At 44.0% G+C, this 18,483-nt stretch overlaps 1 protein-coding gene across 4 annotated transcripts in view; it reads right to left on the bottom strand.

Moving 5' to 3' along the window:
• LOC139050570 (uncharacterized) overlaps positions 1 to 7,280 on the bottom strand; it is a 28,340-nt gene extending 21,060 nt beyond the window's left edge. For 3 of the 4 annotated variants that reach the window (XM_070527119.1, XM_070527117.1, XM_070527118.1), the window contains exons 1-2: positions 7,099 to 7,279; positions 5,191 to 5,346 (exon numbers count right to left, since the gene is read on the bottom strand). In XM_070527119.1, the coding sequence (XP_070383220.1) occupies positions 5,191 to 5,346; positions 7,099 to 7,165 (223 nt within the window). In that variant the 5' untranslated portion in view covers positions 7,166 to 7,279. Of the gene's footprint in view, positions 1 to 5,190; positions 5,347 to 7,098 lie in introns of all 4 variants that reach the window. The other variant, XM_070527116.1, reaches the window with a different exon arrangement.
• Between the last annotated feature and the right edge of the window lie 11,203 nt (positions 7,281 to 18,483).

Consider the following 18,483-nt stretch of genomic DNA (forward strand, 5'->3'; position numbering starts at 1 on the left):
TGGCGGCCTGTCCGGAGCCAGTGATTCTTAGCACCCTCTGCAGCGTCGCAGGTCTGACCGCCGCCGTGGTCAGTTGCTTCGCAGCTGCTGGGGACTGAGGGCCGGGGTTTGATTGTGTTGTTCATATAGGAGGTTGTGGCCAAGTACTGCACCAGGGTGGCCAATCCTGCTCTGGTGAGGGAGTGCGTTACCGGTTCTGGTCACCGGGATCAGGCCACACTCCAGGCCTGTTTTATGCAATTTTATCAACACGCGGATTTTTTTTTAATCCGGTGGAAAATTGCCGGCACCGGGATTCGAACCACGGACCTCTTGCACGCGAGGCGGGTGTTCTACCTCTACGCCACGCATTTCCTCTTATGTGCATATATTTTACATACCAGAGCAGCAGTACTAGAACCACTTTATCAGCGTGCTCCTAAAGTGACGCGCTTAGCCAACTAACAAAAAACCCTTAATATAAACACAAGGTGAACCGCTGGTTTAAGTTGCTCACATCCCCAAAGCTATATTTTGCCGCCCAATTTGACAGACAGCGGTTTCATATTCAGTTGTGTGAGAACGTGCTTCGCATCATTACTTCAGTTACGTGCTTCATTCCTTTTTTAAGTTACCTTAATTGCAAGACGCGCATATAAACTGCGAAGGCCTGCAAATGGTGGTTTATGATTTCCTTTCTTTGATATGTTCAAACCTTCTTTTGCAGAAGCCATTGCCGCATCAAACACGGCCGGTTTGACGCGTTCGCGCGACTCAGCTCGCTAGGCAACTGCGGCTGTGCAAAACTATCAGCGCGCTGGTCCATCGGATACCGGGTGTCTCACACCACGTTCCCTACTGATCACTTCGAGTGATATCTGATATTCTCTGAATCGCCAGGCGCTCCATAGCTGCACCAGTTATACGAGCCGCATTTGCTCACAGCTTGTCACTCTGACGAGGCCTTCCCCAGTGTCTGCGCATCAGTTTCGGTTGAGCCTCAACTTGCTAGTCTCGTAAAACCTCAACTAAACACTACTGAAATGCATGAGACGACCCCAAGTATTGCTTGGGAAACCATTGGTTTTAGTCAGCACCCAGAGATAACGTTAACTTGACGTTTCATGTTCCGTCATCTTTGTAGCGGTCCACAAACACAGCTTTTACGCAAGAACGCTAGTGCACAAAGAGCATGCGTGAGTGAGACGCTCGCGACAGCAGCGGAAGGCAGAACGCTGTCCGGGTTCCACCACCAAGCCACTTGACGCTGCGTACACTTCAGTTCTCCAGCTTTTTGCATGCAAGCGGACTCCGTGCCTCGATAAAACCCGATTTAACGCAGTTCTAGCGCGTACCCATGTTGAAAGCAGTTATTGTTCTTGTTGTCCCAGTTCTGATTACCCGGCTGGTAGTGACGTTGCCCTAAAGCCTATAGATTAAGCCTTGAGTGTCGCTGTTGCAAAAAAAAAAATCATGGTCATTGTGTTGTAAGACGCCGATACTCCACTTGAGACGTCTGCTTTCAGCTTTTGTGAATGGCGCAAATTTTTCTAGCTTTAGTAAACTGCGCAGTGCAAAAGAAAATTCAGTGTTTGTTGAATCAGGAGGTGCTTCCACGAACTAGAAATTAAGCCTGTAGTCATTTCAAACCTCCAACGTTGCCGCTTCCCCTGTTGCCTGGAGGACCACCACCGTTCAGGAGTGGGCCCACTCTTGGGAGTCCCATAATTCTGGGATCACCACCGCCATTGCTGGACATTCGAAAGTAGTTCAGTAGAAGTGGTTCAAATGTGTGTTTCATAAAGGCTTAGAGACATCGAGCAGGTAGAACGAATTGCTTAAAAAAAACTGAAGCCCGACCATTGCTTGTGAGCATGTATGCACTATACACGGACGTCATCAGGACCATCATGTTGTTGTGAAATCAGCTTGGCAAAAAGTAGCGCTTGTACAGTGTTACGCTTTCGCGCACAGCGTAACCTGTGAACAGAACAACAATATGGTTTTGCCATTCCCAAATTGACACATCTTTATGAAACTTAAATTGTAGGATTGCAGTTGATTTTCTCCCGACACACCTTGCGTAATTATTGTGCAGCATGCATTCTGGCTATGTTACAAAAGAGGCTTTTGGCAAACTCCGCAAACATTACGCGCACGTACCCTGGCTCTTTCGCTTTTAGACTTTCTGTCGTAGAGGACCCGGCGCGGACATAAAAAAAGCGATATTCGTTACCCAAATATCCAGGAAAAGTGAGTGATAAGAACTGTTTTGTAATTGGCATCGCTGTACAGTGGAGAAATTTTATCGGTGCACTCAGTTATTTGTCCGAAAGTTCGGTTTAGGGCAAGTGCCGGGGCAGAATTTTAGTACACTGTTTTAAGCGTGTAACACACTAGCGGTAAGCTTGCCGCATTGGTGCGACACGTGTCAGCACCGTCAAGCGGCTAGTTGCGTCGCACTGGCTACAACATTAGCGATATTTGTCGTGTCCAGTATTCCGTTAAACGCAATGAAACTGGCGATTTTACCGGATGGGCGGGGAGGCAAAAGTGAATGGCCTGCATGGTGCAGCCACCTAGTGGCACATACCTCAACCAGACAAACACATAGATATTGTTGCTGTGATCAAGTGCATTCTACTTTACCGCGGGAGTAAATTTTCGACAGCCACGTTATCATGTTGCTGCGGAAAATTTCCGCCAGCAGCAAAGTAATAAACACTTCGTTACTACAATATCACCTCTGTTTGTCTGGTTGATCTCTGCGCCACCTGGTGGCTGCCCCGTGCGGGCAGTTGATGAGTGCGCCTCCGCTCATCCGGAAACGCCCCGTCCGCATGCGTTAATCGGAATACTGCACACGCTAAAACTCTTTATTCTAGATTTGGCCGTGGCACGTGGCAAGAGTAGAGGCCACTAACGCACGCGCTGTGCGAGCTCTTTTGTCATCAACTGCTCACACCGGGGTGGCTCGGCTCCCTCAATATCCTCTCCGGCCAAAAAAAGCAGCGCGCGAGGGGAACATCAAGGCACCCTCACTCTCCGACTCTCTACGAGTGTGCTGCTAAGATGACGCCTGAGCAATGCGCTCATTGGTGCTTTGCTTGAGCGTCAGCGCTGAAAGTAGCACTCGGGCCTATTCGCCTGACGGCACAATAAACAGGCGCCGTTGCGGGAAAAGCTGTCGAAAACGGCAACCACAGAGCGCCAAGCGACAGCTGGTGAGGCGCCACAGCGGTACTGCGCTCGTACCCTTACAAGACATTGCGACATAGTGTATCAGTGCAGATAGTTGCGTGAATCGCGATTGTTGGTATAGATAGGGGTTCCACTGACGCAAATGCAATACCTACGCGGCTGTTAGCCGCTGCGGGCTATCATACTATCTCTTAAGAAAGCTTTCTAAATATTTATCAAAATAAAAGCATCACCCATCAGCGTGACAACTGAAAGGACAGTCATTTTGTTCCTAAACTATCATCCATTTGGCAGCATGCATATTCTAAATATATCCGTATTGCGGCAGCCTGCATAAGAGCTTAGAAGCTTTCTTTATATGGTGAAGGTGAGTTTGGACGGAATTTACTGAGCGCAAAAACCGAAGCAAATATTCGTCTAGTAGAGAGAGAAAACAGCGCTTTTTCACTCCCTGCACCTTCCCTTGGTTTATTAATTGCGAAGCATTTTCTTTTTTGCCTAGTTGGAGCCAAGGTCAATCTCTAAGCCGTCCAAGGTCACTGAGTGTGTAACCGATGCGCGCGCTCTCCCACACGCCCGCTCGCACACAGCTACTCGCTTGGCGGATCCTTCTCCCCTCGCCGGTACTGGTGTGCTCGCCAAAAATAGAAGTGGCTCGGCTTGGCTAGCTCCGCTATGTTGCGCGTAGGCCAGTGCTTGCAGATACAACAATGGGCCCTCAAAAGTATGAAGCGGAAGATCAGCGGAAGATCAGCATAAGAGCGCGAAGGCTCTGCAGAGACTACAGAGTTATACGGCGCATACCGAAGCGGCGAGGAAGGAGGCAGAGCGACAAGCTGATGAGATACACGTGATCGTGTGCTGGAGCAGCAGTAGCGAGACGAGTTTGACGAACAGCCCTACGCCAAGCGAACGGCAGCTGAACAGGCCACCGATACCAAGCGCCACCGATTGGAGGACAACCTCATGCGGGACGCAAATGCGCAAAAAGAGCACTTTGTCGAAAGCGAATTTTGTACGGGATGTTGTATATGTGAGCGCCTCTGGTTCCAGTAGTAAATCTCAGGGTGCCGCGGCCCACGCTAATGTGGCGGTCCTCGAGTGAGTGTTTCCCCGCGAGGGCGTGAGTTCGTTCGGACTTTGCGCCATGGGCAGAGGAGAAGTACTTAGCATTCACTAGGAAAATGACCGAGGATGGTTCATGCTATACGTTTTTGCGAGTAAGAGTAGACGGCCCATCTGTGAAATCGGCGAGATTATGTTAGAATCTGTGAGGGAAGCGAACGCCGGAGGAGGAATGCTCCTGGAGGTGGAGAATAGCATCGCCGCATTCGCGCCGTTTCCGTTTGTGCTTAGACGCCGCGGTGCTCGCTATGCATGTTCGCGACGTCTTTTCGTTGCATGTGTAGCACTTGCGCTTACTCTGTGGCAGGCCAGGCATTGCACCGTCGAGGCCAAGGGAGTGTCCGCGACCACTTTGGCGCCATTTTCGTTTCAGCTTCGGCGCCATGGTGTTCGCGGCGTCCATACGCTTGCGCGTAATCCGCGTGCACGAGATGAAACTTCACTATAACTACTTTAGTGCACGCTTGGTAAACCGTATCCATAACAAAAGGGCAGCACAGACCATTTTTCTTTTTTTTCTATTAGCAGGCGTTGTTAAGCCAGGAAGGGGAATGAAGTGCCCACGGCAGTTTCATGCACTTCAGGACTAACCGTATGAACACATGTAAATGTATAGCATTGTAGGAATAGTATTTTCCCTAAAAAGAATTATAAAGAATTCAACATTTTCAAAAATGCTATGCATTATTGCATTTTTTTCATCTAAGGAAAGTAGCGTTAAAGTCACATTAGAGAAAGCCTATCACTGTCTTGTTAGGCTGTCACATCTCTCGGTCACTAGGTGCTAAACGATTTCGTTCCAGCGAGCTGAAACCATTTGCATAAATTACTAAACACTTCAGTAAAGAGTCTCACGTGCGAATGCTTTTTTTAAATGTTACTTACCAGAATCCCCAGAGGAGCTTTCACCGTTCAACTCAGAAAATCCCCTACCTCTGGTCATGAGCTCATTCATGCCACCAGACATGGGTCCTGGTCCACCCATGGGGTCGTTCACAGGTCTGACACCAAAGCCAAGAATCTCTATTTCTCCGCTCGCAACTGCGTCGAAGGAAAGAAATAAACAAAGCAAATTGAAGAGAAGATATATTGTGCGATCGTGTGTTTCTGCACGTACATATGTGACTTTTTGATCGTATTTGTGTACGTATTTCGATTGTGAGTTGTTTCAGTGCTCAAAAAGATGTGTTGCTGTCTTGAATGGCACATAGATCACTCAGTTTGAAACCCCCCAAAATATTGAGAAAACCAGGCTTCGCAAACATTAAGAGCTTTAACTTAGCTTCAATACCCACAACCTTTAACGTGCCGCAGCGTTTGCTCTTGTAGTGAAACCTTCGAGCTCTGATAAAACACTTTGGGTAGCCTAATTTTGATTACTGATGGCTTCTAAAGCGTGGCGCAGTGCAGTAAACTTTTGCTTGTGGGCCTTTTTTCTGTATGTGTGTGTGTGTTAGTGTGTGGGTTGTCCATAGCCTGTAAAGTATAATAAGCTTGATTCAGACGCCATCGTGAAATATGCTTTTCCACTGCTCCTGTGCTGACAAAAGTGGTGCCACTTTGTCATCCACATATGAGCCCGCAGCCATGTCACGTAAAATTTATACACTATCGGTCGTGCCCAAGAAATTCTCATAAATATTCTCAGCATTTTATCACTAGCTCATCGACATCACAAGGGCAAAGCAGAAGCGCACTCATTGGCAGCTATTTTATTTTATTTTTCATTTTTGAAAATCGCACGAACCTCGTGGTTTGTAAGCCACTGATCCCCTAGCCTACAGTTAGGCTTAGCTGCTGCATGTGTGTTTGACTTCGTGTGGCAGCGCTGCAACAAAATGGCTTAACGAATTCACAGCTGTAGCTAATTCGAGATTCTGAAACATTCAGCTGTCTTTCTACGTGAGAAACAGTGCAGCTCGTTGGCGTGATAGCAATGAAGAGAGAAGCCCTGTTTCTCGCAACACACACCATGTAAGCTTTGAGATAACATATGTCTGAATTGATCATTCAAAATCTCAAGCCGCTAAGAGTCGTTCAAAAAAGAAAGGCGTCATTTCGCATCAATCTGTCACTTCGGGTCTTAAGGACTTGATATTACTTGCGAGTTACTCAAATCGCCGTACCTCTGGCGATACGATCAGAGGACTTGTTAATAATTGCCTACACAGCAATAGTTTTGAATAGCGAGTTTCGTAGTATTAGCACGTAGAATTGACTTTCTTTACTTAAGATATAAAAACTACCTTTCAATAATTAATGCTATATTCTCGGCAAAAATTTCAATGCACCCTCATGAAATTTAAGTAAAGAAGCATTATCTTATTCTTTCTTGCCAAGGCGCAAAAAGAACAGTTAACATTGGTGAAATCGGATGATTTTCTCCATCAGCAGGTGTGACTAAATAACCAAAATAAACATAGACCCAGTTTTACAGCATGCTTAATTTAGATGACGTCTCTAATTGGCAGTTGTAAATTTTCCGCCAAATTTATTAAAATCCCGAAGCGCGTTCATTTTCACGTACGTTGATACCCTCATGTAGCATTTCTCAATGGTTGCTCAATATTTCTGGAAAGAAAACCTATTTCTTGAGCGCATTACATGTACCCCTTCATCAAAATACTGGCTTTGGGCAAAAACCTAAATATAAACATGCACGCGTACAAAAAACATTCGATTTCGAGGATTCTGCCTTTCGCGGTGTTTTCTGAAAATATGTAGCCCACCGCGGCAAGTTGGTACTTTAACTGTAGGCGTGAAACCGAATTCGCACGCACATGCAGCACTTACCATGACAATGTCTTGTCAACGATATCGTCAAAAACACAAAAGCGCACAGATCTGATGATTTTATCATTTCGTCCGGGGCTAGTTGCGTCGTTAAGCCTCATGCAACGGGAGCGGACCTTCTGTAGCAGGCCTGGCAGGAACTCCTTTGTGCAGAACACTTTGTGTTGACGCATAAAGGGCAGGCCTGAGCACTCCCTTCAAAATGTCTAGAGCCAGCCAAGGCCAACCATGCCTACGCTCCCTATTGTCATCGTCAAAACGAGCCGCAGGAAAGAAATGGACTCCTTAAGACTAAGAAAACACATACCTACATCTTTGATGATTCTGCTCAATACACAAGGCGCAATGCCTGTTTCTTGGTGGTGAAACTTTCAGATTCGAATGGCTGTTGAGCACCATCTGTATAAGAGCAACCTATGTGTTGTGTACGTTGGGCCAACGTCACGCTGTCTTTATATGTATCTCACAAGAAATTTGACTAACAACCACCCACCGACCATCTCGAAATCAGCTCTTTCTTCGATAGTGAGAGTTTGCATGTTTTGGTGACAGTTCTTTCAAAGGAACTTGTATCTAGAGCTATCCCATTACCACTTCGATAGTTGCATGTTTCAACTAACTGTGCAATCTAAGTGACGTTTTTATGAATTTCACAGTTCTATACTTCCGGCAGATTGATGAAAACCACCTTCCCAACAATTACCTCGCCAACATATCTTCGCTATCTGTTGTGAATAGGCATACACCTATGGTACGCGATTTCATAATGTCAATCAAAACTGCCTCAGTTGTCAGCCTGGTTATTGGAAAGTTATTTTCACTATGTATTAGGCACACTGGTTTTGGCGTATAGTGTCTAATCAGAACCGCACTTAATGTTTTGTATAGAGGAGTTTCTCACGCAATAAGATTATTTAAAACTAGGGCCCTATTCCAAAATCTTTGCTTTCATAAGGGATCTTCACCACTGGCCGGTCACCTTCACTAATAATGGGCTCCGCATCAGGATTGGCTGGAATTTTCTCTTACAAATATTTCTAGCCAACGAGTGCCACCTACATTTTCCCTGGGATCCACGCACGCACACGCACGCATTGCATAAAAAAATATGACAACGAAGCGATTGCTTAAAGTATAAAATGGCACGCATAAAATTCCCACTGGTAATAAGACCTACAAAAATTAAAGATGACAATATAGTGCTCCTTTAGTTTGATCTCTGTTAATTCTACTCATCTCCTAATCTGAACACACTAGAACGTCCCGGCGAGGAACCACACATTGGCTTGGATAACTACCTCATTTAGCCAGAATACGAAGTCCGCCGGCATCCCCTGCATGCATACACCGTCTACTGAAACCTTGAAAACAAAATTTAGCAAACGGCGCTACGTCTACCCCCCCAAAGGGATGGTGGTGATGACGGCAGCCTGTCCTACATTGATTATGACAACATTCGCTGTGCTTTGGGCGATGTCTCCTTTGAGGATTTTGTCAGCGCCAACGAAAGTGCTCCAGTCTGTGTGTCAAGGTCTGACGACGGCATGTAGGTCTATGAGTATTCTAATGCTTTATTGTTGTGTTAAGTTGACTATGACACACTTCATCAAGCAGAATTAAATTTTATTTTAATTAGTTCAATTTGTCGCCGTTCCTTAACTCTTCTTGAATAACTCAACCAAGCCTAACGATACCGCAAGGGTCGTATGAACTAGACGACTGTATATCTGAGCCATGCAATCTATCCTTTCTGCTCCTTGTGAGAAGTACTCAAGTAAAATCTTCCAATAATCGCTTGCATTGTTGCTTCGCGAGGTAAAGCGCTCTCACATGCAACGATCTAATTACTGCTTCCTTAGGGCTTTTTATTTTACTTAAGTTCGAAATTCTGTTCACTTGTTACGGCTGCACTAGTTGCCATTTTAATCACTCCATTAATTTGCCTAAAGTATGAGTATATCTTATTCTACTTGCGATGTGTGCTTTCTAGTTATTTGAAATCTTTTTTCATGTTTCGGTGCAGCCAAAATATCCCATAAATGCATTGGGTTGTTCAGCGCTGATATTCGTTACCTTTAACACAATTGTAGCAGTTGTGCGCATTCACTAAAAAATCCACGAAAATCAAAATTAGAAAGAAAACTTATTTGGTGACAAATGTTTTTGGTAGAGGCTCGGAAGGGTATAGCGAAAGTGAAAGTGCACTTGTAACCTTCACTAAATATGGCCCTTGCCTCTATAGTTTCTCGCTTTCGTTTACGTTTGTGGGGGCTGATTACCCAGCACTGTGAAAAATAGAGAAACGCGGAGCAACCATAGGTATTGTAATCAGTTCACAGTGCAAGGTACACATTGCACTGTGAATGATGACGGTTTCTACCTGCTTTTCTTTAGACTGCATCATAGCCAGCTCCAATTAACAGGAACAAAAGTTCTCGAGAAATTATGGAAGCAGTTAGCTGTAATCAGTGAAGCTTCCAAGTGTGTCAGTACACCAACAGTGTTGCTGAAAAAAAGTATTTCCTTCTAAAACTCGGCAGTAAAATATCCGTCACGTGGCTGTAAGGCAATGTATTTGTGATCACATGGAATTTCAAATAAAATTGAGCTGGTAAAGCACTCTACTATTTACGTTTGTTTCTCTCACTTAGTCCCAGTCTTGCAAGTGCACCCAGCACAATATCAGCTACGTCACATGCAGGGCTGGTCATTGTGTAGAGGCTAGCGCCACTGAAGGCTAAACTGAATAGCTGGTTGTGACAGATATATTATGGGGTTTTACATGCCATAACCACGATCTGATTATGGGGCACGCCGTAGTGGGACACTCCGGAAATTTGGACCACCTCGGGTTCTTTCACGTGCACGTAAACCAAGCACACGGGTGTTTTCGCATTTCGCGCGCTTCGAAATGTGGCCGTCGTGGCCGGGATTAGATCCTGCGACTTCGTGCTTAGCAGCCTAATGCCATAGCCACTAAAAAGCTACGGCGGGTCCATAACCGATTGTCACTTTGACGAAAAAGATATCGGAAGATGTGCGCTCTAGAAGAGTCAGACAAAACGAGCTGTCTTGAGAGGTTCTCTGCAAATACATATACCTGAATGAAGTGATTAAAAACTTAACAAAATGTTCTGTATTAGCATTGGCTGAACAAACTTGTTCGCGAAGTTTGTGCTTGCTCTATCGCTTAAATCAAATGTGAAAAAGAAATCTTGCATAGAAGTTGCCCGGTCTTTTATGGCAATCACTCGTACTTCAATATTGAAAGCACTGAACAGCGGGAAAAATTCGTCAAGATGACCCGTGAAGTCACAGAGCGCAGTCAAGCCAGAGAAATTCATTACTAATTTCGCGATAGACGATTGTATGTGTTGTGAAATCTGAAAAACGAATATGAACGAGTTATGAAAGAAAGTTAGGTACGAAAGAAGGAATCACCCTTCATATAATATAGGTATGGCCCTCATTAGGTCTTCCGATTAGACAGCCACATTTTTTCTTTAATGCATTTCTGACCGTGTAATAGGTTTATTTTAGGCACAAGTAATTCACGTTCGTATGTTGCCTGAGCTCCCTGAACAGAGCAATAACACTGGTGAATACTCTCGCACAGAAGAATTAGGTGCACAGCTGATGTATAGCCTGAAATTTTATTTGAGTCATATCATTTTGCGTAGTTCCAAAATCACATATGACAAGGCGCGTCTGCAGAGGCGACGGTTCGTAATGTGCCTGTTGATCATTCGTCTTGCTGCCAAATCCCTTAGAGCAAAAACACCCAAAAGTTTCGCAAGCCTCAAGATTATTGCAAGCCAGACTTTCTCGTTTCTTTGCAAGATAATCATTTACCATAACTGCTCGCATGATTCTTGTACTCGCATAATTCTCACGCCTACTACATTCACCATGAAAATTTTTGAATGCTTCTTTATCCTCCACCAATTATCGCAACCTCCAAAATTGCTTCATTGGCTCTCACTCGCTTGTTCTTTCCGATGAGCATGAAGTGAACGGGACTCGGGCGCCATCTGTTGCGAGTCATGCACACAACAGCACACGCAGCCTCGATTCACTCCAAGAAGAAAGTCAAATGGAGAGGCTTCTGCCATTTCACGAACGTTCGTGTGTTGCACATGGGTAGCTAAGGCATACATTGTTTTTTCTACACGCCTCTTCGCCATGGGGCGATGTCGAAGCTATGCGACTCGTTTTGAACTGAAAGCTGGCGACATTGGTAATGCAGACGTGTCTTTTCGCGACTTAACAATGTCTCTGTAGCGTCGTCACTGTTGACAATTACTGAATAGGTTGGGCCAGCGTCGCTTTCAGTGTTAATCAGTGACACTTAGGGTGAATGAATGAACGAAAACTCTATTGATATAAAGAGGAGTCGTTAGGTTAGGGAAACCAGTCCAGCGCTCCGCTGGTGAACATTTCCATGCACTTCTGGACGCCATTCACCTGGTACCGCTGGTTATGCTATGCCTTGGCGAGGATGAGCTTGTCCAGGACACGGGGAAATTGAGGTTGGAGCCAGGTGGGAGGGTAGGGGCTAGGGGATGACATGCACATAGTATGTGGTGTTGGTCTGGATAGCCTTTCCACTAGGGGTCCTCAGGGCGAGTCCCTGGTCGTCCTTTATAGCGGTACAGGCGGATGCGACTTCACAGTTGTACTAGTTTGTGTCCACCATAAGATCGTGGTGTGCTCTATGATTAAGGTGAAGCTTTAGCGCTAAATCTGTACCACTTCAATAAGAAAGGTAATACTAGGTGACTGTTGTTAGCGAATATATTAATTTATACCATCAATTGTATATTAAAGTTATTGAAAATCTAAAATTTACAAAGGAAGCAAGAATATGAAATTTACAACAATGTAATTCAACAATAAAAACACATCAAAATTCTGTCAATTGCATTTATCAGTAGACCTAAACCGGATGAAATTGATTATTATAGATGGTTCTTAATTACGCAAGTAATATGTTAGTATGACTTGGAAATCCCTTGCATAGAGACAAACATTTTCCCATAAAATACAAATTGGCGTATAAAATTTATCCGCATTGGATGCTGTAATGGATGCAGCTTGGTGAACTACGATATATATTCTTGGCGCAGAGCTACAAAATTCTAAACTTAGTGCTTCTGTTTTTCACAACCATATCAATGCTTAAAATAACATAAAAAATTGATGCCTTATATAGAAATTCTGCTTTGAGTAGTCACTAAAATTTTAACTTTCTCTTTCAAATGCAACGAATTTCATTAAAATTTGCCAAGTGGTTATCGTAGAAAAATGCGTCTCGACCTTTTAGATGCATCTGAATAGGCGGCATCAGAGTTCGACCCGAGCTAATGTTTCCTCTTAATTTTGGGTGCGACTTGGGAGCTTGGTGCGGTCGGAGTGGTATTTGCTCATAGTTAGGCGCAACGGTATTTACTGGATAATCATAGGACCTGGAATGCTTTTGAGCTAGTGCCTGCAAATAAATGACTTTTGTATTTGCTGCTTGTGTAAACCATATGCCTAATAATCCTTATTTGCAGCCACTGCATTTTCATTTGTCTATTTACCGCCTAGAATGCTCTGCCAAAAAAATGACCCAAGTAATCCTCACCCTCCTTTCCATATTTCGCATCAACTTTCCGCGTAACAACTCGCAAATATTACTCCAGTACATGCAGCATATTGCACTAAGTAAGGTACTACGCCTGACTGAGCTGCACGTACATTGTGGTGATGATTAAAACATGTTATTTTTTTTAATCTCCTCCGCCGTCCCTCTTCAATGCTGCAAGAACACTAAGTCTAGAACAAGAGGCTCTAAGCACTTCATCATACTTGGTGCCGTTACAAAAAATTAAAGCTTCGCGGTGCAGAGCCGCAAAGAGTTAAGGAGGGCGCGTCTAGGGGAACTGAGATCTCTGCATAGAACCCGGATGTTTTGCGCTCAGAAGTCTGAGAGAAGGTCACGTGTTACTCTTTCTACAGGCTGACCTTCGAAAAGAAACTTTCCTCGTTCCTAAACAGATTTTGTAACTCTCGTGTCCCGCCTAAAAGACTATTGAGATGTGCAGTCCTTTTTGCAACAGCACTTCTCTATAAAAAAACCACACACTCCCTAACCCACATATACAATAATCCGATAGGAAACATAGATTCCTGCATCAAAACCTTTTTTTTTCATATGTATTACGATGTAATTGGGTATACGTGTTACGGCGAGTACGGGTTTGTTTTTCAGTAGGGTTGTCTTGTCATTTAAAAAAATTTTCGGATTCCATATGGTGAAATTGATTATGCAAGAAATGTACACACGTGACTGCCTATTATTCCCTAATGCAATGAATAAAAAGAAAAGTGATGGATCTTCTGTCATTGCTTTCATCTCATGTATGTCAGTGCAGTTGTCCGTTGCAGTTTTCAAAGATTATTTTTATTCACGCGCATGAGCAAGTACTCGTGGAACAGCTTGCAATGCAGGTGGTGTGCCTCTGCATTTGAACGATTGTTTGTGTGAGACAATGTGAGTGTCGCCAGATGCTTTATCAAAAATTTATTTTTTCGACAGGTTCGTCCGGTAGAAAAAAGGACAGCCCTTCACCTTTTCAGTAGAATATAATTTCTCTTAAATATCCCTACTAAAGAAGTAGGTCAGCGAACGAATGTAATCACAAATTTCGCTGAAACACCATTGTGTGATGAGCGTACGTGCTTCAATAGAAGACCGGTAATTGAACAATATCGTGGTAATCACGGCCAGAGGAGCATTGCTCGAAGTGATTATGACTGGTGAAATGGGAATTTCTGTAGGGCCGCGACAATATTAGCACAAGGATTACCTAGCTCCATGGGTTAGTTTGCGTGAACTTTGTCAAAATCTCTAGAAAATATGTCCTTCACGGATGCCCGTCGTCCTGAAACGCGACGGTGCTGATTGTATTCCTCTTATAGTTCTTGCTTCCGAGGTAAGGTCTGTAAGGTTGGGGCAAAACCCTGTGAACCACACCTAAGGACATCATGAGAAGGCTCGCGACACTGCGGTGGACCTTTCTCGCTGCCCAAGTCTGCCCTGTTGTAATTTTGACGTTGTAGCTGATGACATTGTCTAGTTATGCAACTTTGGCGGTCTGCTAATAGTGTGACGTCATAACGAAGGGCGTGATCATAAGGGACGGATTGCTGTTCGATTGACTAAAGCATAAGTCTCAAAGGCACCTTAAAGATGCGAGAATTCGTTATGAATTTTAAGGCCGCATTTCTTAATCGCACTCGATCACCATCAACTCCAAACCACTCAAGGCCCAGTTCACAGCCATTATCCTAAATCTAGGAAACATCATCTTCTACAGTAGCTTCACAAACAGCATGGATGATAACTGGTTCTCATATGATTCAATAATAATATTATAATGATGTAACAGCATGCGAAGGAATAATAGAAATAAAAATGTGTCCAAAAATTACCACCAATGCTAAAGGTTGTCGCAGTAAATATGACAGCGAGAAATATCTTAGTCCGACTACTGGTTCAGCTTTATGTTGATCAAGGCTTTGGTTGTGATGATCGCATGGATCGTTCCTCCTGAAGTAGGCTTATTGGACCATGATTGTCGTGCGTTTGTATGCACCGATAAGTTCCGTGCGTGGTGCCCAATGCGACGCACTTTCTATATCTGAAAGAGAATCAACTCAGGGTATTCGATGGCTTTTGCTCTTTATTGACATAAGGCGTTGCATACGTCCGTAAGAGCTTAGCCAAATCTTATTGTTAACTGCGTAACTCGAGGGATCGATCAAGTGATGTGGGAAGCTTGTGAATAGGTGGAACACCGTAGCTTGTAATAATGTTGCTCTCCCTCTGTAACAAGATAGGAAAAAAGAGAGAATAAGGAAGTTTATCTGTTGTGCCTTTTCAATTCAGGTCTGCCGTAAAATTTTACACTAGGGAATTCGGGAACAATACAATGAGGGCAAAAGAGGGAGCAAGCTGCAAAGCATTATGGGGTGAAGGTAGCATGTAGTTCTTGACGAAAATGTTTGAGGAAGGTTAGTCAAAAGAAAATGCAATAAAATTAGGTAGAATGCTTCTGTGGCAACTTGCAAGAAGCAATCACATTTTTGTCTGAGGTATAAATGCCAGTTTACTAACACCCAGTCTGCCATTTTATTGTGATGCATTGTGACTCTGTTTGCCTTGTTCTATGGACATATCTCGCATATACGCCAATTTGACAGTTCCCTTCATAATGAAGGCTTATCTTGCTAAATGAAGAAACCTACCTTATTGCATACAAAACGTTTGAGTATACTTCACCGGTCTTCTACATCCTGCAACAAAGTTCTGCATCATTAGCTAAGGTCATAGCTAGAACAAATATATTTTTTCTATTTCATCAGTAATGCATATGTTTTAAAGTTTACTAGAGGTTATGTTGCCATTTTTTAAAGCGATCATGGGTTTGTCTAATTTGTTGAGTTTCAATGTGCCGTGTCTGACATCAAAGCAAATTTGCTATCGCGAAAACCTAACCTTGCGTCTTTTATGGTTTGTCTCACTGTATAAAAGAAACTATGTTATTATACCTTACACGACGTTTACATAATCTTCACGGCCACCTTCTGCTTCATCCGACTGACATGTGTGCCGTGAACTCGCGCAACAGTTATACCTAATAAAGACTTGCAGCCTTTGTTATTTTATTAAATTGAAGACAAAATAATTTTTTTTCTCGTGTAATAGCTATCCTCTTAGTATACACTACTAAACAAGTACAAATATCAGTTATTGTATGTTATGTTGTTTGCTTTATTAGCAGTCTTTCACTGTTAGGCTGTCTTTTTCATCACTCTCGTCTGGAATCACCGTGGCCTTTAAGATCAAAACGAACAAAAATTTTAAAAAAAATTAAATTTAGATTTTCCCAGAGAACCGAGTTCCAATGCAAGTTATAGTTGCATGAGGAGGTGCAACTAGATTCAGCATTCTAATTCACCTAACTGGTACATTGCACTTCCCGTGTAACTAGGACGCATTTCAAGATTTTTTGATGTTCTATTATTAATAAACACATATTTGTGTGAGGAGTCCAGATCACGTTAAAGCGAATTTCGCCAAGGCTGCTTTAAAAACGCATAAAGTAATTGGAACGATGCTATGTGCTGCCTATTAAAATGCGTTGTATTGTTGAACAAGTCACCATAGTTTGCACATTAAAGCACTAGGGAGAAAAAAAGCATTGACATCAAATCAATCAAGCTAATCGTGCTTCCTCAACAGTAACATTGGGAACTGATATTTGCACCTAGACCCGTGTATTTAGGATCATTTGAAAATGTTCTACTTATTAGGCTTAAGTTGCGTATTCGACAAATAAAGGTTGTGGAACAAGCGCTGCAGTGCCCAAAGCCTTGAAGAAAAAAAACCCATGTTTAAGAATTTTTATTTAGCCAATTCACACAACTGCGTCACGCCAATAATTTTATCTTCTTTCGCCACTCCAACTCTTGGCACAGAAGTAAAGCTAGGTAGCAGTTTCTCATTAAATTTTGTTTGAAATAAACAAGAGATAGTACAGGCAACAAACCTGCAAACGTTTACAGGTGGAAGCCAGCAAGCTGTAATATTAAGAATTTCAATCGAAGAAATCGTCGTGCAATACATGCCACCGCGACATCACGCCCACACGATCCCTGTGCTCCAATAAAAAATGCGAACTTATTTTTCCTCACTTATACAGAACCAAAAACACAACTAGAGGCAGGATAGTCAAATTATGACATGCAGCTCACGCTGTTTTAGAGATCCCCGCTTGCTCCACGAATGTTGCATTTTGCCCATGGGGAAGTCAATTCAAAACTACGTTATTTTTGTGTCGTTTGGAGTCATTCATATTGCACGGTTTTTTACAAATGAATGAAGCTCTGTGTTCCCACTCCCAGCCCTCATTTTTTCATCTGAGAGCAATATATTGTCACATGTGTGTAAATATGGTTTCAGAAATGCGGCATTCACTGCTATGTGTTTTATGAACTATCTATAGGGTTACCTTTATCGCCATATTTTCTTTCTCCTCTTCTCCTCTTTCTCCTCAAATGCACATATTTATCGGTGTTTCTTTGTGCCTATCGCGCTGCACTTTGTTTCCTACTATATCACCACGTATTTTACGCGGATGTATTTGCAAGCATGATTCTTACACGTGTTACAACTCGTTTTTTCTTTCTTTGCGTTGCTGCCTTATTCATCTAAGTTTAACACTGTTATATTGATTTAGTGGCCCATGGCATTTACCTGAATGCGTGATTCTAGTCCGTAATATTTTTATCTCTATATAGTATCTACCTAATTACAACCATTCATGCGACCAAATGAACCATAAGTAAATCACGTTCTGAAGAATTACATGGTGGGTTTTCAGAGGCGTTTACGACATTTCTAATTTTTTTGTTCACTTAGCATCACCTGAATGAAAAACTTGGCAATAAACAAGGCCAGGACAAATTAGATGACCGTAGACATCACCTCCTTTCCATTGTATTTCTGTGCTGTTCTGGCCTAGAAGCCCATGTGGTCGCCCTCATCTTCCTTGTCATCGTTCTCTGCGGAAGCCGTGGCGCGACCGAAACCTCTGCCATAACCTTTGATACCACCTGCGCCTGCAGGGGGGCCACCACCACCCCCACCCTTGGGGACGGCTCTACCGCCACCTCCGCCACCACCTCCACCGCCGCTTCCGCCACCTCCACCTTTGCCTCCGCCACCACCTGCTCCTCCGGCACCACCGCCTCCGCCACGAGACTTCTTCTTTTTAGCGCCTTCCTCTTCCTCCTCTGAGGAACCCCTGCCGCCTTTCTTGCGGCGTCTTCTCTTTTCTCCGCTTTCCTCTTCCTCCGACTCCTTTCTTCTGCGAGCGGGACGTTTTCGCCTGCCACCCTCTTCGGAGCCCTGTTCCTCTCTCCTACGGCCACCGCCTCCGCTGCCGCGTTTTTTCGGAGCCTCTTCCTCCTCTTCGTCCTCTTCACCCTCCTCGGCGCCGATATACAACGGGTGAAAGCCGGTCACGCTCATTCCGGGTGTGCTCTTGGGATTAAAAGTTTTTCCCGCCGGCGCACCTTCGTTAGGACGACCCACCTGGGAGCCACGTTTGTTGGAGCTCTCTTCCTCGCTCTCTTTCTTCTGCTTCTTCTTCCTGCGTCTTCTTCGTTCCGATGAATCCTCTTCCGATTCATCGCGGCGCCGTGAACCCCGGCGTCTACTACCGCGGCGTTCAGTGCTCTCTTCACTGCTGGTGTGTTTGCGCTTCTTCAGACGCTTCCTAGAACGCTTCCTCGGTCGTTCCTCCTCTTCTTCCTCATCGCTGTCACCACCACGTC

This window comes from Dermacentor albipictus, chromosome 10, assembly GCF_038994185.2.
Source record: "Dermacentor albipictus isolate Rhodes 1998 colony chromosome 10, USDA_Dalb.pri_finalv2, whole genome shotgun sequence".
Classification (NCBI taxonomy): domain Eukaryota; kingdom Metazoa; phylum Arthropoda; class Arachnida; order Ixodida; family Ixodidae; genus Dermacentor; species Dermacentor albipictus.